The sequence below is a fragment of the Canis lupus genome, chromosome 25, assembly GCF_011100685.1.
Source record: "Canis lupus familiaris isolate Mischka breed German Shepherd chromosome 25, alternate assembly UU_Cfam_GSD_1.0, whole genome shotgun sequence".
NCBI classification, from domain to species: Eukaryota; Metazoa; Chordata; class Mammalia; order Carnivora; family Canidae; genus Canis; species Canis lupus.
Window position 1 is genome coordinate 43509279 of NC_049246.1, and position 22019 is coordinate 43531297.

General features: G+C 44.3%; 1 protein-coding gene and 3 non-coding genes across 4 annotated transcripts; all 4 read right to left on the bottom strand.

Moving 5' to 3' along the window:
* Positions 1-5461: 5461 nt before the first annotated feature.
* Positions 5462-14978, bottom strand: NCL (nucleolin). The gene is made up of 14 exons (XM_038574175.1): positions 14814-14978; positions 13546-13662; positions 11880-12363; positions 11205-11411; positions 10902-10988; positions 10568-10709; positions 9940-10064; positions 9279-9402; positions 8435-8592; positions 7834-7957; positions 7455-7588; positions 6742-6868; positions 6134-6357; positions 5462-5943 (listed from the first exon to the last, which is right to left on the bottom strand). The coding sequence occupies exons 1-14, from the start codon at positions 14829-14831 to the stop codon at positions 5867-5869; spliced, it is 2148 nt and encodes a 715-aa protein (XP_038430103.1). The 5' UTR covers positions 14832-14978; the 3' UTR covers positions 5462-5866.
* Positions 6536-6670, bottom strand: LOC119866031. The gene has a single exon (XR_005378965.1). It is a non-coding gene; the product is annotated as a small nucleolar RNA SNORA75 (small nucleolar RNA).
* Positions 7245-7323, bottom strand: LOC119866038. The gene has a single exon (XR_005378973.1). It is a non-coding gene; the product is annotated as a small nucleolar RNA SNORD20 (small nucleolar RNA).
* Positions 10790-10855, bottom strand: LOC119866035. The gene has a single exon (XR_005378970.1). It is a non-coding gene; the product is annotated as a small nucleolar RNA SNORD82 (small nucleolar RNA).
* Positions 14979-22019: the final 7041 nt, after the last annotated feature.

Consider the following 22019-nt stretch of genomic DNA (forward strand, 5'->3'; position numbering starts at 1 on the left):
GGGAACAGGTCATAGGTATGAGCTAAGTTCATTAAACAGGGAGACAGCGAGGCTTGTTCCTCAAATTCCTCAGTGTTCATCTTCAGAAATAAGGGTGCTCCTTTCCTCTGGGTATAGGGAGGGCACCTCACACTTGAAGGTCTATGAGCTGCTTCAGGAAGGTCAGAGTCCTACATCTGCTTCTCAAATTCCTTCAGCTTGAAATATTCAATATGCCAAGATGCTATGTTTTGAGGTAGCATGTCCTGAATTCTGCCAATATTTTCTATTGATCTTCTAGTTAACTGATCCCTTCTGTGGTTAAGCCCTTTTAAAATTTTTTCAGATATTTTTTTCAATTCTAGGCTTTCCATTTGGTTGAGTTTCCGTATCTCTCCAGAAATTCACCATTTCTTTATTAAATGTATTCATCTTTCCCTGAAAATTATTTTTTAAAAGATTTTATTTATTCATGAGAGATAGAGGCAGAGACATAGGCAGAGAAGCCGGCTCCCTGCGGGGAACCCGATGCAGGACACAATCCTGGCACTCCAGCATCACGCCGAGCCAAAGGCAGATGTTCTCAACTGCTGAGCCACTCAGGTGTCTCTTCCTGAAAATTATTTAACGTTTGGTTTTTTTAAGATTTTATTCATTTGAGAGAAAGAGAGCACAAGCGGGGGACAGGGGTAGAAGGAGAAGACTCCGCGCTGAGCAGGGCTCACGATGACTAGGGGCTCCATCCCAGGACACTGGGATCCTGACCTGAGCCAAAGGCAGATGCTCCACCCACAGAGCCACCCAGGCATCCCTATCTTTAACTACTTGTAATGAAGTCCTTGCCTACAAATTTCAACATGTGAGTTCTGCATTTATTGGCCTTTTGTCTTGATTGTGGATTACATTTTCATACTTTATTGCATGCTTAGTTTTTTTAAAAAGTACGCCAACATAGGGCTCAAACTCATGGCCCCAAGATGAAGTCACATGCTCTACAGACCAAGCCAGCCAAGCACCCTTAGTAATTTTTTGCTTACTGGCCATGGCATTTATTGTCCTGTAGGGTTTGAATTCTATTCTCCTCTGAACAATTTTGTTGTTCAATTTTGTACTGGTAGGCAACTAAATTCCCCACCATGACCATATTGGGGCTCAATTTCAAGCTTTAGGCTTTGTTAGGGCGGGCTTATTTTGATTTTGCCCTTAGTCCTAATGCCTGGAACGTGGTTGTTCTTTCTACAGAATAACCCTTCTAAGTTTCAAAGAAAAGCTTGAAGTGCGTATCAAAACACTCTAACTGGGGCACCTGGGTGGCTCAGTGGTGGAGCATCTGCATTTGGCTCAGGTTGGGATTCCAGGAATGGAGTCGGAGTCCTGCATTGGACTCCCCATGGAGAGCCTGCTTCTCCCTCTGCCTGTCTCTCATGAATAAAATCTTAAGTAAAAAAACAAAAACCCTCTAACTGGACAGAAGTTGAATTCCAAATGTCTCCCTAGCACCAGTCAACTGCTGGCATCTGTACCCAGCTCTTTCACCTTTCCAGTTTTCCCCTGGGCTCATTAGAAACTTGCCCTATACATAACTTAGGACTTGGCCGAGAATTTGAAGGCAAGTAAGTGTGCAGATTTTATGGCTCTGCATCTCCTGTATTTTCAGGAAAATTTCCAGACTCAAACTCCAAACTGACTCCTCAGTGGGGTAAGACATACACCATCCCCTTCTGCTTAAACTCTGAGGATTCATACTAACTGGGGTATACCTCCAGAGGAAAAGCTGGTTAAAGATGGATCTCACACAGTACTCCTTTGAAGGATGACAGACATCTGTTCCACTTTCTAACTGGTAGTATTTGTCCAACGCCTTTAAAGTTGATTTATATTTTGTACAGTTTAGTTGTGATCGACAGGAGGGTTAGTCTGTTTTAAGCCACTTCATCATTACTGGAACCAAACTCCCTATTTTTTTTTTTAATTTTTAAAATTTATTTATGATAGTCACACAGATTGAGAGAGGCAGAGACACAGGCAGAGGGAGAAGCAGGCTCCATGCAGGGAGCCGGATGTGGGACTCAATCCTGGGTCTCCAGGATCACACCCCAGGCTGTGGGCAGCGCCAAACCGCTGCGCCACTGGGGCTGCCGCAAATTCCCTATTTTAAATGCAAATACATTTTATCTATTGCATAGTGGACACATAGAATTCTATTGCAAATACTGTGCTTAAATTTTTTAATAAAAACTAACTTTAATATAATTGGTCTCCCTTACAATCTTTTTTTCCAAGATTTTAAGTAATCTCTACACCCAACATGGTCCAACTCACAACCCTGAGATTGAGTCACCTGCTCAGCCAGGCACCCCTGTAATCCTTTTAAATAAATAATGTTGAGAACATTATTCTGAGATCCAAAGGCTTTACCAGAATCCCCTCCACACAAATGTTAAGAACTCTGAGCCTAGATCTCTCCTGCTATCACAGCTTTCCCTACATTTAAGGGAAGGAGTTTCCCCATAGTTTCTTCATTCATCACTTAACCAAGTACTATACATCAGGCATTGTCTTGGGTCCACAAAGACAGAACAATGAACAAAACCAAGCCCCTCTACTTAAGAGCTTGGCAGGGACATGTGTGTTCACGTTTCCATGGGAAGGCCAGCAAAAGGAACTCTCCAGGCCTTTACCCTAAGTGACTTTTGTGTTACCTGACCTGAATGAGCATGTTGAAAAGATCTAATCCCAGAGCTGTCCTCTTCTTTCCCTCTTCACCTCAGCCCAGTGTCACAAAGCCACCACTCTACTGTGCCCATCTTCTAAAGGGAGTTTCAGACTGGAAGGAGGGATCACCTATTAGATGCTACAGGGAAGCAAGCAGGCAGAAGCCACAATGCTGGAAAAATGGGAGGGGGAAGCAGACGCTGATCCTTCTCAAAGTTTGGAAATGAAGGGAAATGCAACAGCTGAGAAGAGAGGTCGGGTCAGGGGACAATTTTTTTTAATGAGAAAAGCTTTGGCACTTGTTTAGGCTGAGAGGAACAGACATTGAGATACAAGAGATTATTAGTGAACTAACCACAGAAAAATGGGGTAACTGAGAAAGGGCACAAGACAAGCATTCAATACAATGGAGTTCTCCATGGATTCTACAGAATCTCTCCAAAATGTGCTGAGTGGGCTTCTAGATTCCCAAGCCCCAGCACTTAATCTGAGGCTAAGCTTGAAGTGACACATTGGCCTAAAACGAAGCCTCAGATTTCCACATCCTTGTGGATGTGCTGCCACCTGCTGGAAGAATGACAGAAGTGGGGACAACCATTTGGTAGAGAACTTTTCTAAAATGGCTGCAACATCTTCACCCAACCCACCAAATCCACAACAGCAAGCCACTCATCAGGGAGGCCTAGGATTAAGAAATTTGCAGGATCCCAGTCCCTAAATAAAAGCCTGAATGTTCCCCTTTGGCCTTCTGGGGTTACCAACAACCCTCCAACTTCCTCTCCATTCCACACAAGTCAGGGTACCACCTCTGAACCTGTAGGAACACGGCTTGACCGTCACCCTTCTTTAATGGTGATGAATCAAGTAGTAGAAAAGTGAAAATATACCTTAAATGTCTTGTCCATAGCAGGTTTACAGAGGGGATGAGGTAAATGCCTGGCATAGCCCAGGCACATTAGCTCTTTTATATTAAAATACAGGGGCACCTGGGCAGCTGTCAGTTAAGCACCTTTGGCTCAGGTCATGATCCCAGGATTCTGGGATGGAGACCAATGTCTGGCTTCCTACTCAGTAGAGAAGAGCCTGTTTCTCCCTCTCCCCCTGGCTCATGCTCTCATTTTCCTCAAAATCTTTTTTTTTTTTTTTTTTTTAAGTATTCACAGAGAAACCTGGGTGGCTCAGTTAACCATTTCCCTTCTACTCTGGTCATGATCTCAGGGTCCTGAGACTGAGTCCCACATTGCATTCTGCTGCTCCCTCTCCGTGCTCTCGCATTAAGGAAAGAGGTATGAGCAAGTTTAATGGAATGGAGTATATTTCCCTTCCCTCTAGCAAGGAACCCACAAAAACCCCACCTCTGGGTGGTCATTCTATGCAAACAGCATTTGAGACCTGAGCACTGGCTGTGCTGGGCCTGGAGTAATGGCAACCCTAATTCATGTTCCTAATTGGCCAAATAACCTTTTCAGGTTTACTTAAACCTGCAAGCTTATCGGGGCAAGTACCCATGTGAGAAAAGACTATAGGGTCACGAAAGCCCTACAGTCATCCTTTCCTTGGTGTGAGATCCTAACACCAACCTCACAGGCCTTCCAACAAGTTCAGCTGTGGGACATTATTTTGTCATTATGGCAGTCAGAATTCCATTCAGCTTTGCTAGCATTTAAGAGCTAACAGACTTAAAGTATCCTTGATATGCTCCAATTCAAACTTCTGAATCTGGAGAAACACGATGCCAAGGTTTTCCTAGGTTTGACTGCTCAGAGAATACCCTTCTGCTAGTTTGACCTTTCTTCCCAGCAGCAAACTTCCACTGGCACTCTCACCCTCCAAGCAGGCCATCTGTCTACTCCCACAGTACTTCCAACAGAACTGGTTTGAGTCACAGGTATGTGGAGCTTAGATTTCCTCACCCCGTAGTGAAAATCAGGACAAAATCAACTGTCCATTTATTTGCTTTAGACTGCCTTCTAAGCTGAACAAATCCTCCCAGTGTAGAGTGTGTGTTTACACTATTTTCAAGTTTTTTTAAGTAACCTCTATATCCAATGTGGGGCTCAAGCTCACAACCCTGAAACCAAGGGTTGCATGCTCTACTGGCCAGGTGCCCCTTCTACAACTTGATTTGGCAAGGACTAGTATGATTCTAAAACAGTTGGTTACAATCCACGGGCTTTTGGATTTGGATAGCTAGGTTTAAGATCTCTGCTCTGAGGGCAGTCCCAGTGGTGCAGCAGTTTGGTGCCACCTATGGCCTGGGGTGTGATCCTGGAGACCCCAGATCGAGTCCCACATCGGGCTCCCTGCATGGAGCCTGCTATTCCCTCTGCCTATGTCTCTGCCTCAGTCTCTCTCTCTCTGAATAAAAAAAAATCTTAAAAAAAAAAAAAAAAAATCTCTGCTCTGTAGCATCTGGGGCACTGTTTAGTAATCCTGTTAATCCCTTGGCAAAGACTTTTCATGTGGCCCCTAACTTTTATTAGTAGAGGCAGAGGGGACAAGGAGTACTTAAATGAGGGCGTACTGAACATAGTGTTAATATCTAAGACCCTTCTCGTTAGTTTAACCTGAAGTTGTTGGAGGACTTACAAAAAATACAAGCCTTTCATGTTACCTTACCAGCCATTTCACCAAAACTTGTAGCCAGGATGCTTGAAACCAACTAATTATTTCCAGCAGGGGTGGTGGGCTGGATCTGGAGTGGCAGAGCTGGCTTTGCCATGCTCCACCTTCAGGGACAGTCCAGGAGGAAGTACAAGTCTGGCACCAGAGTTTAGGACTTTTAATTTGTCCCAAAGTTGCTGAAGCAAAAATCATGATAAAACATTCTGCTTTCCTTTACACCCCCCAACGCAAAAAAAAAAAAAAACAAAAACTATTTGTAGGAAAAAAATGGTTTTGTACATGGGAAGAAACAATATAAATTCAAAACTTACAGATAAGGATTAGCTCTATCACTCATCTCTTTAAAAAGTTTATATGAATATCCAGTCAAAACCAACAGGGTATCTCCCTTGAAATGTTATCTATACGAATTTCCAAGTAGACCACAGGACTGCATACTGTCTTGGAATGTCCTCAGAAGGCTCTGTCATTGATCAGGTAACAGAGTAAAAACCCCAGAGTCCTTTTCTTTCAAACAGAAGAGGAAAAGACAGAGGGATGGAAGAAACTATTCAAACTTCGTCTTCTTTCCTTGTGGCTTGTGGTCTCCCCCTCCTCCTCTGCCTCCTCGGAAGCCTCCTCGCCCTATAGGAAAGCAAAACATCATTAAAGAATGAGTACAAAGCTGCCAGGAGTCCTCCCCTCCCCAGAGTGATCATATGAGAACTTGGGAGATTGATCCAGGGAACCCGGAGTTCTGAGCACATTCTGAAGTGCATATGCCACACAATGTTCAATGCATATTACAAGGAAGTCCCTCCCCCAGCCTCCTTACCTCCAAAGCCTCCCCGGCCTCTGCCACCAAATCCACCTCGGCCTCCTCTGCCACCACCTCGGCCTCCAAAGCCACCCCGGCCTCCACCACGGCCTCCAAAGCCACCTTCACCCTTAGGTTTGGCCCAGTCCAAAGTAACTTTGTTTCCATCTATTTCACCATCTTCCATGGCCTCCTTGGCAGCTTTGGCATCTTCCTCACTGTTGAAGTCTACAAAGCCAAACCTAAAATGCAAAATGAAATTGCCCATTATACAACACATACCAAAACAAGTGCCAAGATTAACCTCACATGTTGAATAGTGATCCCATAGGAAGTAAACTTGCTCAACTAAGACACAAGTAATAATAGTAGCTCCCCATAGAAGATCAAAACTGGTTTTATTGACTGCTTGAACCTCAGAGATGTCTCACAAAACAGCAACATATACCTCTGTGAAGACAGAAGGTAAAATAATGCTAACTGTGAATTGTCTCTTCTTCTCGTGCGAATCCATAAACTGCCACCAATTGACAGAAAGGAGCTCAATGAGAAGATACGCTAGATGGGGGGTGGGGGGGTGTCTCTACTTAGGCAGACACTGAACATTCATTCCTTGATCATCTTACCCTTTGGAGGACCCAGTCTCCCGGTCGGTGACTATCCTTGCCCGAACAGAGCCGTCGAATGACTCCTTTAATGTCTCTTCTGTGGTATCCTCAGACAGACCTTTGACAAACAGAGTTTTGGACGGCTCTACGGAAGAAAAATTGTACATTTTACCTAAAGCCACAATTCTTAACTGGATGCTGGCTTTCAATAATGTCCAGTATGGAACTACAGGCCAAGAATGCTCATCTTAGCAGAAGCTTGCTTTTCACCCAAAAGCTGTTTGGAAACAAAAACAGGTAAAAGAAACTTAGCAAACTAGTGCTTAATTAAAATATAAGTCACAGATCACCACCATCTTAAGCTTACAATGATTACCAAAACAGCAGAGATCCGGTCTCAGATCCTTTATGGAAAGCAGGAGCAGCAATGCAAATAAGTGGCAATCTCTAAGCAGACAGCTTTTATGATCACCGCACAAGGCAGTAACCAGAGGCAGATGTGCTGCTCAGAGAAGACATAGCTGGATCAGAACTTGACTATCTAGAGGAATTTTCTTGATTTCATCAATTATTTTCTCAGATAATCAGTCATCATATCCAGTATCCTTCACTCAGCAACAAGAGGAAAACACAAATGTCCAGCTCTAAATTGGACAAAAAAACAACCAATGCAGCATAGCACACTAAGGAGTGCTGACCCACACCACCACACCCTAATAAATATAACTTACGGCTTCTTGCATTAGGTGATCCTCTGGGTCCTTGCAACTCCAGTCTGATTGCTCTGCCTTCAATTTCCCTTTTATTACAGGAATTTAAAGCTTCTTTAGCATCTTCAAATGAAGCAAATTCTATAAATGCATACCTGAGGAAGAATAATCAATACTCAGAGCAAGTTACCAAGCACACGGTTCCTATATTATCTAATGCCACCAAGCCTTTTACCTCAAGAATATACCTAAATGATACTCTTTAAACCAACTTGTGGAGGCTTATAGGATTCAGCTTCCAGTAACATCCAGGAAAAAATTTACCTTCCCCCCTTCTTTAGATCTATGCAAAACATTCTTAGAGCCCATAGTTGATAACCTAAAGATGTAATTATTTTACCCTTTTGATTTGCCATTTTGGTTCTGGGGCACTTTAATAAAAGTTGCCTTCTCAAATACTTCCTGAAGGGTTTCTTCTGTTGCACTGTAGGACAGATTGCTTAAAACCAGTGTTTTTGATTCACCTACAAAGAAAAAAAATGCCAAATGAAGACTGAAACAATGGTCCTAAAGTTTAGACACAACTAGAATACCTTATTCAAGAACTTCTACACTTGCAAAGAGTTATCAACATGACAATGTCGATGCAGGTGGACTTCCACCTGTTACTAAGTATTTATTACTAAGTATTTGTCATGCAGTTTCCTCCCTGTTACCTAGAGATGTAAAAAAATATTGGTCTACATCCTCCTAGAATATCTAGATTATAATTTAAAAATGCACACCATCTAAGCTAAAGTATAAAACACACAAAAGCTAGATTTGTCTGTGTTCTAAAACAAAATGATTTTGTATAGCTTTTACTCAAGAACTGAATGATCATCACTACAGAGGCATAACTTGTTTGATACCTACATACATCTAATTTATTAGTTAACTTAGGAAAGTTCAAAGATGCAAAGATTTCCCTCTGTCAATCCTGGAATTCTATAAATTCTTACCACTCCAAGTGCTATTCTTTCCACCTCTGTAATCTTGACTTTGCCCCTTCTCTCCAGTATAGTACAGGGAAATAGACCGCCCATCTATCTCTGTTCCCTGCTTTTCTTCGAAGGTTTTCTCTGCATCAGCTTCTGTCTTAAATTCAATATAAGCAATCCTGCAAAAAGGGGGGGGGGGGGGCATAACCAACGCATTTTTATTTTTATTTTTATTTTTATTTTTTTAAAAAGATTTTATTTGTTCATGAGAGACAGAGAAGCAGACACAGGCAGAGGAAGAAGCAGGCTCCACGCAGGGAACCCAATGTGGGACTCGATCCAGGGTCTCCAGTATCATGCCCTGAGCTGAAGGCAAACGCTTAACTGCTGAGCCACCCAGGCGTCCCGAGAACTCATTTTTAAAAACCAGTCTTTTAACAAATGTTTTAATCTGAGCAACAGAACCTTATTTCAAAGAGTACAATAAAAAAGTTTCAAATAAACTGAAATGTTTTGGTTTTCTGCTATGTTCTGTGTTTCAATTAAAACTTTCCTCCCGTACTACCCAAGATTGCCAAGTACACCTCGAAGAACTGTTTCTAGTAACCCCACTTCACTGCGTAACTGCTATTATTTACAAAGCTAGGCACATTTCACAGCACTTTATACATGTTAGCTTGTCTTTTAAAATCACCCTATGGATTTAAGTATGCTAGCCCCACTGTGCAGACAGGAAATTGAGGCACTGGTTGAAGATGAATTTGGCCAAAATCACACACTTTGGAAAGTGAGATCAAAATTTTTTACAAAATCAAGGAAATGCATTGGTTTTAATAAAACTCAACAATCCATAGACAAAACATACCCTTTACTCTTTCCATCCTTGCTGACTAATCTGATCTCCACAGCGTCTTCAAATACTTCTTTTAATTCATCCTGAGTAACTTTGTAAGGCAGATTTTTTGCCAGAAGTGTTCTTGCATCTCGATCTAGATAAACAGACAAAATAGGAAACGTATGGCTTAAAAGACACTTCCCCATAAAAATCAACTAATGGAAAAGTTTTGTTCAACAAATAATTTGAGATCCTACAATATACAAGGCACTCTGCTAGTATGGAGATGCAACAACGGCAAAAACACAAGTTACTGTAACTGAAATCAATAGGTGCTCAATGTTTTTTGAATTAAACATATGAACATTTTTAAATATGGCAAGTGAATACAGAGAAGGTAAAGGATACAAAAAGTGTAATTGGGATCTAACCCAGTTCCAGCAAGGAAAAGCTCCCTCTATAACAACCAATTTTTTTTTTTTAAAGGGTCTATTCTTGCTTACCTAACTCAGGAATTTATAACACCAGCAAGCTGTGGATTTAACAGGTGAACTCATTCAATTCTCAACTTGTAAGGAAACCAAGGAAAAAAGTTAAATTATTTATTTACACTAGCCACCTAGCTCCCAACTAGATACATATCTACTAACAAGTAAGAGACTAGTATCAAAATTACCCTAGCCTTACATACCTTTCTTACTGTCTTTTCCCTTTGGTTTTTCTAATTTAATTTCATTGCCAAAGACTTTTAAACCAGTGAGTTCCAAAGCTTTTTCCAGGTCTTCAGCAGATTCAAAATCCACATAGCCAAACTTCCTATAGAGTGAGAAGATGAAAAAGGCAAAATTATGACTAGGGGGAAAAAACTCACAAAAATATAAGCTAGAAAACACATACTGGGTGAGCAGTTACACTAATGTCAGGATGCAAACAAGGATTAAATAAAAATGCACCTATAGTATTAAAAGAAGTCAAGGCTCTGTAAACTGTTGCTACAGAGCAAGGTCTAAGTACGGGGAAATGATGCTGAGTTCACCTTTGAGGTCTTATTAGCCATACTGTTTGTAACCATCGATACTTTTTTAATTTTTATTTATTTATTTATTTAGTAACCATCGATATTAACCAACAAAGAACCTGTTTATAAGCACCAAGAAAAAAACCTAATAAAATCATTCACTATTATAGCTCTTCAATTCCACCAGTTTTAGATCTTTCTAGGAACATAAACATCAAATCTCATTACTTAATACATTAATGTCTAATTATTTGAAGACTTCCAAACCCAGGAGTAATGTGCAGAACTCCCTCATACTCACCTAGACACACCAATTCTGACATCTACAACAGCAAGATCATTTTTAGCGAAAAGGTCACTGATGCCCGTTTTTAATTCAGGAGCAGATTTGCTGAAGTTCAGGTTTCCAACAAAAAGATTGAATGACGTAGTTGGTTCTGTAGCTGTATAAAACAAACTCAAATTAGTCTATTTGTGAAGTATGGTATGAACTTCAACTTCCAATACGCCATTACTACACAGAGCACATCAGACCTCGTATCACATCAGGTCTCAGTATTAAGTCCCTTTGTTGTTCATCACTTGTGCAGTGAGGTGTCATTACCCTCTCCCCAATCCCTCATTCTCCAAGTTACCTTCTACTTTCTGTTTCTTGGCTTCAGGAGCTGCTTTCTGTTTGGCCATTTCCTTCTTTCGTTTTCCAGGTGCTTCTTTAACAGGCTCTGAACAAGATTTCAAACAATCTGGTTATTAGTGAGCAGCCACACACATTGAAGTGTCTTTTTTTTTTTTGGTTTTAAACTCAACTATGCCCAACATGCAGCTCTAATTACTCCAAGATCGAGTCGCATGCTCTGCCAACTGAGCCAGAGATGCCCCTTCAAGTGCCTCCTTTAAATAATACTTTTACAGTGTACTTCAGATGAAAACTTGATTACCTTCCTCTTCTTCTTCTTCCTCCTCCTCCTCATCTTCCTCCTCATCATCATCCTCGTCCTCCTCCTCCTCGTCGTCATCCTCCTCATCCTCATCATCCTCCTCTTCATCTTCATCTTCAGCTGTGCTTTTGGCCTTCACAGGAACAGCTTTCACAGGGGCTTTCTTCCCTTTGGCTGGTGTAGTCTCCATAGCTTCTTCTTCGGAGTCTGAAAATGAAGTCTGAGTTTGAAAAGTCAAAAACTCAAGAGAATCCTCCCAAAAACCAACATTAGTCCAGGAAAACTTAAAGGAAATACAATCCTATCAATGCCACTGTGCTTAGCAGTTATGGAAAGGATTAACAGATCAGCTGGAAGCAAAATCTGCCATTATGAAAAACACTCACTATCCAGTGAGCAGGCAATCATTTTAGATAACCTGAGTTTAGTGTACCATGAATACCTCAGGAAAATCCCTGGAAAGATGTTCATCTAACTCCCAGGTTGTCATGGGACAGGGGCAGGCAATCATTTTAGATAACCTGAGTTTAGTGTACCATGAATACCTCAGGAAAATCCCTGGAAAGATGTTCATCTAACTCCCAGGTTGTCATGGTATACGTATCATTACTGCCAAAACCTTACCCTGATGTATCTTACAAAAGTAGCCTAAAAACTAGCCAAAGAACTCCTCACCATCTTCATCCTCATCCTCATCCTCCTCGTCGTCGTCTTCATCATCGTCCTCCTCATCATCCTCCTCTTCATCTGAGGCAGGGGCGGCAGCAGCTGCTTTCATCACTGTTGGCTCGAATTCATCCTCATCTTCATCCTCATCTTCCTCATCCTCCTCTTCACTGTCATCATCTTCTTCCTCATCACTGTCTTCCTTCTTAGCATTCTTACCGTTCTTTGCTCCCTTGGCTGGGGTGGCTGCTCCTTTCTTACCAGGGGTTGCTACCAATGCCTTGCCTGGTGTGGTTCCCTTCTTGCCAGGTGTTGCTACTGCTTTGGCTGGTGCAACCGCCTTTTTGGCTGGTGTAGCTGCTGCCTTTTTGCCAGGGGTGACAACTGCTTTCTTGGCTGGTGTGGCAACTGCGACTTTTTTTGTTGGGGAAACCATTACCTTCTTTGCTGGAGTTGTGGTAGCCTTTTTTCCTTTTTTCTGAGGAATAACAACCTAAAGAACAAATAAAACCAAAGGTAAGTCTTCTTCCAAACCCAAAAAGACAGCCTTGGTCCCATGAATGAGACTAAATTCTAACACTGTTCTGGTTTCAGACCCACATGCACTGGATGTTATGTTAGCATGCTAAACTACAGAACCATGTGCCAGAAATCACAGCCTTCATCTTCAGGTAAAATACTCAAGCATATAGAGCCCCTTTTTAACAGCTAAAATACCTCACACATTATAACTGCAACTTTAAAACAGGCTTTAAGAAAATTTTAAGCCTCGACTTTTTTTCTCCTCTGTAAGGGATAACAGCACCAACCTTACATATTGTTAGATTAGGAGTTGACATATATATGTAATTAGAAGTCTTGCACAAAGAAAGCTCTACTTGTTAGATGCTACTGAATCATTCAGAGGTCCTACAGTGGGCAGTGGTTCATTGAAGGCTTGTTCTTAAGACCAGTAAATGAGTATCAAATACACTGGATAGTTAGCTCTTCCTAAGTTTAGTAAAGAGTAAGCACCTTAAACCTGATAAAAACCATCGTTCATCTACATTAAAATTATACTTTTTTGCTCACTCCTAGTTTTACTGGGTACCATATCATCAGTAAAATATTCATTACATCCTAAACAAGAAATCTAAACACAAATACAATAGTTGTCTTTACAGTAAGCAAACAGTAATAGGTTAACACAAAGTGAGGTGGCAACGCTCAACCCACACCAAGATGTTCAGTAACCAGTATCACGATGCTCTTATACAATGAGAGACAAATCAATCCTGCTTGGAGGCTAGGAAAGTAATCTGGTAAAGCTAACCTCAGACCTGAATAAATGCACAGGAGTGCCACTTACTTAACAGTTAATAGTCCAGGCTGTTTGTTTATCTAGTAAGGTGGGGGTTAACATACTCAAACTAGAAAAATGTCATGGCTGAACACAAATATAACACCAAGCCCTACAAAAAATGCACATGAAAAAAGGACTCCCAATTTTTTCTCTCAAATTCAAATACTTACCTATATCAACATGTTAATGAAGAGCTTGGAAAACAGTCTCAGCAGGCCATACTCAATGAATATAATCTTATTTTTGCCAATATTTTCATACATCCAGTATCAGCTATTTCAGCTCTCCATTTCATAGTTTAACACACGTCTCCATAAAGTTGTATATAATTACCTCTTCTCCGCTGCTGTCATCATCTTCATCTTCTGACATTTCCTCATCTTCACTGTCTTCTTCTACCTCCTTTGGGGGAGGAGCCATTTTCTTGGGGTCACTTTGATTTTTACCAGCCTAAAATAGACATTTAGCACATTACACCTAAAACATCTGACCGTTCATATTATGCCATCATTCTTCAGAGTAAAAAGCAGCCGTCTCCCTACATAAAGTCCACATTTCCTAATGCTAGATATAAAAATTAACATGAACACTATCGAAGCCAACGTCAAAACAGCAACTGCCAACCCCCACCCCATTACTCCTGTCAGGTTTTACAGAAACTCAAGGATAAAAATGCAACTACAACAATATTATCTCCCTCCTCCTTTTGCCTTCGTTAAGCACATCCGTTTTTAAAACGATACTTCCAAAACCGACCATTACATCACGCATGATTTTAATAGACTACAACTGGCCAATTTTAACGGCCAACAATTCATAGCCCTTCACCGGGGGCGGAGAACCACACCTGGGGGGGAGAAAAAAAAGCTTTTGGTAAATTCTAGCACCAGATCTTACACAGTCGCCTGAATCCAAATTTGGGGGCAGGATCTTCAAGACAACTTTTATAAAAGAAAATCAGACCTTAATCTTACTACCTTTGGTCTCCCCATTAAGTTCTTTCCCGTGGAAAAAAACCCCGCCCCTTCCAGACCAGGCAGAGCCACGTGGGGATACCCCGTAGGTCACCATGTGCGCGCAGCAGGGCGCAGAAAGCACGAGGCAAGGCCTCCTCCTGAAGCCCACCTCGCGCCCGCTTGTCTGGCCGGGGCCCACAGGCCACGGGGCCTCCATCTGAAACCATCCCGCAGCCCCCCGCCTCCCCTCCAAGTCCCCTCCGCAGACGCCGGGACACACGCGGCGCGGCCCACGTGGCGGGCAGCGCGCTGAGGCACGTGCGTCAGGAGGCGGGGCCCCGCTTGGGCCCGTCGCAGGAGTTCGGCATCATCCCTCCACCCCGAGGCCCAGCGCCCCCTCCCCACTCAGTCCCTAAGTCTTTCGGCGCCGCACCAACCACCCGCGGAACCTGCCGAAGCTCTTCACCTCGCTACCAAATAGCCAAAAGCCGCGAGACCTCCCCGCCGATCGCGCGAGATTTCCCGCAGCATGGCGCCCTCGAACGCGCCCGGGACGGCGCGCAGGCCCTCCTCCTCGCGGCGCCGCGCGCGCGCTCCTCAGAAAGCAGGCCTCGACGTCCATGCTTGCGCAAGCCGTCTTCTTACCTTTGCGAGCTTCACCATGATGGCGGCTTATGCCGGCGGAGTGTGTGGCGGGCGAGTGGCGCAGACGAGCCCAGAAGAATCCAAGCGACGTCGATGGCGGCCGCGGGTACGAGAGGTTCCCGGAGCGCGTACGCTTGGCTGCTCGCTAGAGCTCGAGACTGAGGCGAAAGACTGAGCCTGCCCAGTAATCGCCTCTGGAAAGGCGACGACGGCGCCCTCGTGACTCCGTCTCGACCAATCAGAGGCTGCGCCCATCCCGTGGGCCAATCGCGAGCCTCTACCCAAGAACGGCGCGGGGCGGGGCGCAGGCGGGAGTGGGCGGGCCGAAGCGGGCAGGGGAGGGGGAGGGGATTCGGTGGCGGCGCCCTGGGGGCGGGACTCGCTTTGTGCAGGGCCCGCGCTGATTGGGTAGTGGGCGCGCGGTTCCTGAAGTGCCCCTCCGCGGCCCGCGCTCGCGACGCCTGCGCGGTAAGACGGCCGTTTTTGGCGCCGCTTGTTCCCGAGCCCCGGGAGGCTGGGTACTGGTGGTCTCCGGTTCCCGAAAGTGTCCAGGGTGCTGTCGACGCCGGAGGCCTTGCAGATGCCAGGCGGCCCTACGCGCGGCTCCGACCCGCTCTCCACGCCGAGCCGCCCGGCGGCCGAGGAGAAAGTGTTCGCCCGCTTCTCCCTCCGCGGATGAGCCCGAGACCTCCGGAAATTCGGGGACCGTGAGGTTCAAAGCGCCCGGGTTGGAGGCCCGCCTCCGCCCCCCCCCCCCCCCCCCGCGCCGTCTGCAGGTGGTTCTCTTTCGGGCCACGTGTCCGAAGCTGCCTCCTGAGGGCTGTTAATAAAGACGGTCGCGGATGTCTGTGAGCGCTGCACAAACGCCACATTTAATGTCCAGCCACCTCATGCGCTAGGTTTTTGTCCCAACGAGGAACAGGCCCGGAGGAATAACTTTCTGGTGGTCACCGGGTGTTACAACGGCGGCGGGGGGAGGAACTTGGTCAGGCCAAACACCGACCCATTGGCCGCGCAAGTTCCCTTTTTGTTTTTTGGGACTAAAGCATACCTTAAGGTGTGCTGACTGAGGAGGGTTCCGTGTCACCTAAGGGTCCCAAGAGCCAAAGGAAAGGTGCCCTCAATGGCGGAGGCACAGAAGGGCCTTTGCCTTTTGCTTTTGCCAGTTATTTTGATGGGTCATTGTGGGCAAACTTGTTAGTGCCGAACATCCCAGAGCACTTCCTTCGGTACAGAGCCCGCCTGCGACATAACCTGGACATCCAGTACCTACCATGTTTCTACAAAACCAGGATCCCTTCAGCTATCAGTATATTTCCACAATTGAACTGTTGTTTAGAGGCTCCTCCGTGGAGATTCTAATTCAAGAGGTTTGGGTTGGGGACGGGGATTTTGTGTTTTAACAGGGGCTCACGGATATTCTTGTGAACCATCCAGTTACTTTGCAATTCTTTTTTTTTTTTTTTTTAAGATTTTTAAAATTTATTTATTCATGATAGACACACAAACACACAGAGAGAGAGAGAGAGAGGCAGAGACACAGGCAGAGGGAGAAGCAGGCTCCACGCCGGGATCACGCCCTGGGCCAAAGGCAGGCGCTAAACCACTGAGCCACCCAGGAATCCCCTACTTTGCAATTCTTAACTGTCATACACCTGGCACTGAGCCTGTATGAAATCTACAGCTACCCAAGGAGGCTCTGAATTGGGAGGAGTCTGGGGCCAGCACCCTGCTTTCTGATGTATGGAGATCCCCCTTGAGGAAGTTCACATTTTGAACTCCGACGAGGTCCAAGGGGACACTTCCTCGGTTATAGGGGACCGAAAGAACAGCCTGGGCCCAAGGCATGGTGGAAGAAGACGATCCTGGTGTTTTCAAGCAATTTGGCACAGAGCACGATTAGAGCACTCGTAGGAAGAAGCTGGAGAGATGAGCAGTAGGCATGATCAATTGAAAATATTCTAGAAATATTGGCATGGCTGGCTCCTTGTTCAGATTTGTTTGTGTCACCTCTTAAGAGGTTTTCCTTGATCCTCGAATGAAAAGCCACCTAGGGACTCCCCATCACATCACCCTAATTGAGTCATCTGCAGGCACCTATTACTACCTGGCATTTTCCTTGGCTGTTTATTGTCTGTTTACTCCCTCCCCAGTCGTGAGAACATGGATTTTGTTTTCTGCAGTATTCCTGGCACCTAAAGCATTGGCAGACCCCATAGAGGTGGAAATTATTTGTTAATGAAAGAATGATTAAGGTAAAAGAGGTAGTGGGAAGATCCAGTATTATTCAGTGTTCAAGTCCCTTGCTGTGGAGTTAGTCTGGGATAGAAAAATAGTAATGCTTAATATTTATATAACGCTTTACTAAGTTCCAAGCAGTATTCCAGTTCTTTATATATTGATTCATTTACTTCTACAAGAAAGTTACCTGTGTTTTACAGAACTAGGGCATACAGAGGTAAATCAATTTGTCCGGTGTCACACACCTAGTAAGTGGAGGAGCTAGGACCCTACTCTATCATTCTAGGTTCTTTTCTTTCTTTTTTTTAAGATTTTATTTATTTGAGAGAGAATGCACACAAATAGGGGGGAGGGGCAGAGGGAGAAGCAGACTCCCCACTGAGAAGGCAGCCCCACTTGGGACTCCATCCCAGGACCCTGAGCAGAAGGCAGACACTTAACAGACTGACCCACCTAAGTGCCCTTATTCAAGATTCTTTATTAAAATGGGGGTCTGGGCAGCCCGGGTGGCTCAGCGGTTTAGCGCCGCCTTCAGCCCAGGGCGTGATCCTGGAGACCCAGGATTGAGTCCCACGTCAGGCTCCCTGCATGGACCCTGCTTCTCCCTCTGCCTGTGTCTCTGCCTCTCTCTCTCTCTCTTTCTCTCTCCCTGTGTCTCTCATGAATAAAAAAAAATCTTAAAAAAAGTAAAATAAAATGGGGGTCATAATAGTTCCAGCCTCTTGGATCACTAATTGTATTAAGAGAGATGCTGGGTGTGTTTTTTGAGGGCACATAATAAGCCCTAAGCCCTCAATATTATCCATTGTTACTATTGACAGTCTTGGTGACTTGACTAGAGAGGGAGAAAGGACAACTTATTTCCATTCCATTATCTGTTGAGTGTGTATGTAAGTGGAGTGACACAAGCAGGGCTGCAGGTTTTCAGGGAAGCTAATGAGTTCAGTGTTGGACATATTGAGTGCATGAGGGATATCCATTGCTTCAGGCAGTTGGTTCTGCAAGAGATGGTCACAGAGCCACAGACACAGGCTGTATGAGGAACCTGCCCAGAACAGCAGCCAGAATGAGGAGAGGAAAAAAGCTGGGAGTAGAAGAAGGCCCAGAGGCAGAAGCAGAGCCAGAGAAGGGAGTTTTATTTTTTGTTTTTGTAAAAAGATTTTATTACTTTGAGAGAGAGAGCACAAGCAGGGAGGGAGGGGCAGAGGGAAAGAGAGAAGCTAACTCACCACTAAGGTGGGGCTACACACAGGGCCGGATCCCAGGACCCTGAGATCATGACCTGAGCCAAAGTCAGACAATTAACTGACTAAGCCACTGATAGTTTTAGAAGCCAAGGAAAGAGGGTTTCAAGAAAAAGGGAAGAAAGAACAGTGTCCACTGCCACAAAAACGTCACAAGGTGAGGTCTGGGAGGGTCTGCTAGATCCAGTATTGAGAAATGATGTAGATTTTGGCAAGACTTGTTTCATCATGCTGGGGTAGATACCACACTGCTGTGGTGAAAAATTGGCGATACTGAGTGCAGGGTGCCCTTGTGGGAAGCATCCCTAGGAGAGGGAATGTTCTTTCTACTGATGCTACTCAAGGGGGAAGATGAACAGTTTAGCCTATGGGGAAGGAGTCAGTGGAGATAGAGTTGGAAGGTCAGAAAGGAAACGGGGGGATAAGATTAAGGAAGGAAGGATTCTTGAATATAGGGGTCACCCCTTGATCCAGGCCAATTTGAGACTAAAGGTAAGGGTACCTGTGTAGTTACCAGCAAATGGATGCCAGAATGTGGTTGGGGCAGGGGGTGGAGGGACAGGGCGGCAGCAACAAGGTTTACCTGTCAGTCTGGCTCAGTAAGTGCCTCCTAAGTGCCCGGACAGTGCCTGATGCACGAAAGGTGCTTAGTAAGCATCCTCTTTTTTGCATCCTCTTTTTTTTTTTTTTTTTTAAGATTTTATTTATTTACTCATGAGTGACACAGAGCGGAAAGAGGCAGGTAGAGGGAGAGACACAGGTAGAGGGAGAAGCAGGCTCCATGCAGGGAACCCAGTGTGGGACTCGATCACAGGTCTCAAGGATCATGCCCTGGGCTGAAGGCGGCGCTAAACCACTGAGCCACTGCTACCCTGGCTGCCCAGTAAGCATCCTCTCATTGAATGGAGTGTGAGCGTCAGAATCATGGCAGCTCCAGTCTGTTGAGAAGAAGGGAGGTTGTCTTCTGGAAGGAAAGAAGGGGTCTGGATGGGAGTTTACTGAGCACAGAGTGGTAGGAGAAAAGGAGGGGACACTTTCTTGAATGCCCAAGGATGGAATTAAAAGGCACACAAAGGTTGGGGCAACTGGCTGACTCAGTTAGTGGAGCATACAACTGATCTCAGGGTTGTGAGTTTGAGCCCCATGTTGGGTATAGAGATTGCTTAAAAATAAAATCTTTTTAAAAAAAAGGTATGCAAGGGAATGTAAATTGGTGCAGCCACTATAGAAAATGATATCGGGATCCCTGGGTGGCGCAGCGGTTTAGCGCCTGCCTTTGGCCCAGGGCGCGATCCTGGAGACCCGGGATCGAATCCCACGTCGGGCTCCCGGTGCATGGAGCCTGCTTCTCCCTCTGCCTGTGTCTCTGCCTCTCTCTCCCTCTCTGTGTGTGACTATCATAAATAAAAACTAAAAAAAAAAAAAAAAAGAAAAAGAAAATGATATCAAGGTTTCTCAAAAAATTTTAAAAATAGAACTACCATATGATCCAGGAATCCCACTTCTGGGTATATATTTCCAAAGGAAATGAAAACAGGGTCTTACGAAAAGATATCTGCATCCCCATGTTCATTGCAGCATTATTCACAATACCCAAGATACAGAAACAACCTAAGTGTCTGTTGATGGATGAATGGGTAAAGATGTGGTGTACACACACACACACACACACACACACACACACACAATTGGAATATTACCCAGCTGTAAGAAAAAAAAAAAAAGATATCCTGCCATTTGGGACAATGTGAATGGACCTGAGGCCATTAGGCTAAGTGACATAAACGAGAAAAACAAATACTGCAGGTTATCCCTCATATGTAGAATTCTAAGAAAAGAAAATCAAACTCCTAGAAACAGAGTAGAAAAGTGGTTACCAGGGGTTAGGGGATTGGGGAAATAGGGAGAGGTTGGTAAAAGGGTGCAAACTTTGAGCTATAAGATGAATAAGGACTGAGGAGCTAATGTAAAACATAGTGACTACAGTTGATAATACGGTATTGTCTAATTGAGATTTGCTAAAAGTAGAACTTCAGTGTTCTCACCAAAACAGAAAAGATAAATATCTGAGGTGATGGGTGTGCCAATTAACTAACGAGGGAATCCTTTCAGTTTCTACGTATATAAAATCACCACAATGCGTGCACTTTAAATATCTTACAATTTTTTTAAAGATTTTATTTTTTTATTTGACACCGAGAGAACGAGTGCACAAGTAGGCAGAGCGGCAGGCGGAGGGGGAAAGAGAAGCAGGCTCCCCGCTGAGCAGAGAGCCTGAAGTGGCCCCATCCCAAGACCTCAGGCTCATGACCCAGCCGAAGGCAGACGCTTAACCAACTGAGCCACCCAGGTGCCCTATCTTACAATTTTAAATATCCATTACACCTCAAAGCTGAAATTTAAAAAACAAACACAGAATATCTAAAAATAAATAAAAGGTGAGTAAACACCAGATGAAAACAATTGCTTATAGTCAGAACAGGGAAGACCAGATTATTGCTTTGAACAGGATGATGCCCTTCAGGGTAGACCTCCTTGGCAAGGTCCAAAGGCACTGGGCCTTGGATGAGGGGAAATTGTCGTGTGAACCTGCCCTGGCATATAATGGGTGCTAAACAGGAAATATTGCCTCTTCATGACCTTCAGCCTCTGTGTTTTTCATCTAGTCAATGAAGGTAGGAATTATTTTTCCCTTTTCCAAGTATGTGGCTAAGTAGTAAGAGTAAAGCAAAGATTGCTCAGCTCTACATCCGCAGGGGTTCTAAATCTGAGATTCTGGAAGGGAAACCATAGGTGGCTCCCCAAAGGCCCAGAAACTTAACTAAGGCTACCTTCCATGGTATTCTCTGCTGCCAGGATTCCAGTGCTCTTCTCTATCCTTAACCTGTAACCAGGACCACAGGGTCTACACGGAGTAGAGTGGCAGCAAGATAGGCCTTTTGTTTGCAAATGCTACCTTTTTTTTTTTTTTTCAGTTTTTTTTTTTTTAAGATTTTATTTATTGGGGATCCCTGGATGGCTCAGCGGTTTAGTGCCTGTCTTCGGCCTAGGGCGTGGTCCTAGAGTCTCAGGATCGAGTCCCACATTGGACTCCCTGCATCTTTTTTTTTTTTTTTAAGATTTTATTTATTTATTCATGAGAGACACACACAGAGAGAGAGAGAGGCAGAGATATAGGCAGAGAGAGAAGCAGGCTCCCAGCAGGATATCCCAGGACCCCAGGATCACGACCTGGAACAAAGGCAGACGCTCAGCCACTGAGTCACCCGGGTGCCCCCTTTTATCAGTTTTCTAAACACGAAAACTTCTGTGTTGTACTGCAAAGCACATACATGGTATAAAGTTCAAAAAGTTCAAAAAGACACAGTAAATGGCCTCCTCCCTCCCTGTCCACTGGCCATCATGTCCCAGGACCATGCCTTGCATATCCTTCCAGATTCAATCACTGTATTTGCAAATAGACATATGTATGTTTACTATATTGAACACAAAGGCTATGTACATAGTACACACTCACCTGAACTCGCCCTTTTTTCTTATTAACTAGGTTTATTTTGTAACCACATTACTGTGTGCAGAGCTGCCTCATTTTTTTTTTAAGATTTTATTTATTTCAGAAATCATAACCTGAGCAGTGGGGAGTAGCAGGCAGAGGGAGAAGCAGACTCTGCTGAGCAGGGAGCCCAATGGGGAGCTCAATCCCAGGAACCCTGGGATCACA

Excerpts from the sequence above, each read along its gene's own strand:
- NCL (XM_038574175.1), bottom strand. Across the intron at positions 10,065-10,567 it reads GTCAGAATTGGTGTGTCTAG|GAAGTTTGGCTATGTGGATT; the intron begins GTGAGTATGAGG and ends CTCACTCTATAG. Across the intron at positions 7,958-8,434 it reads AAAGAATAGCACTTGGAGTG|GTGAATCAAAAACACTGGTT; the intron begins GTAAGAATTTAT and ends TTTTCTTTGTAG.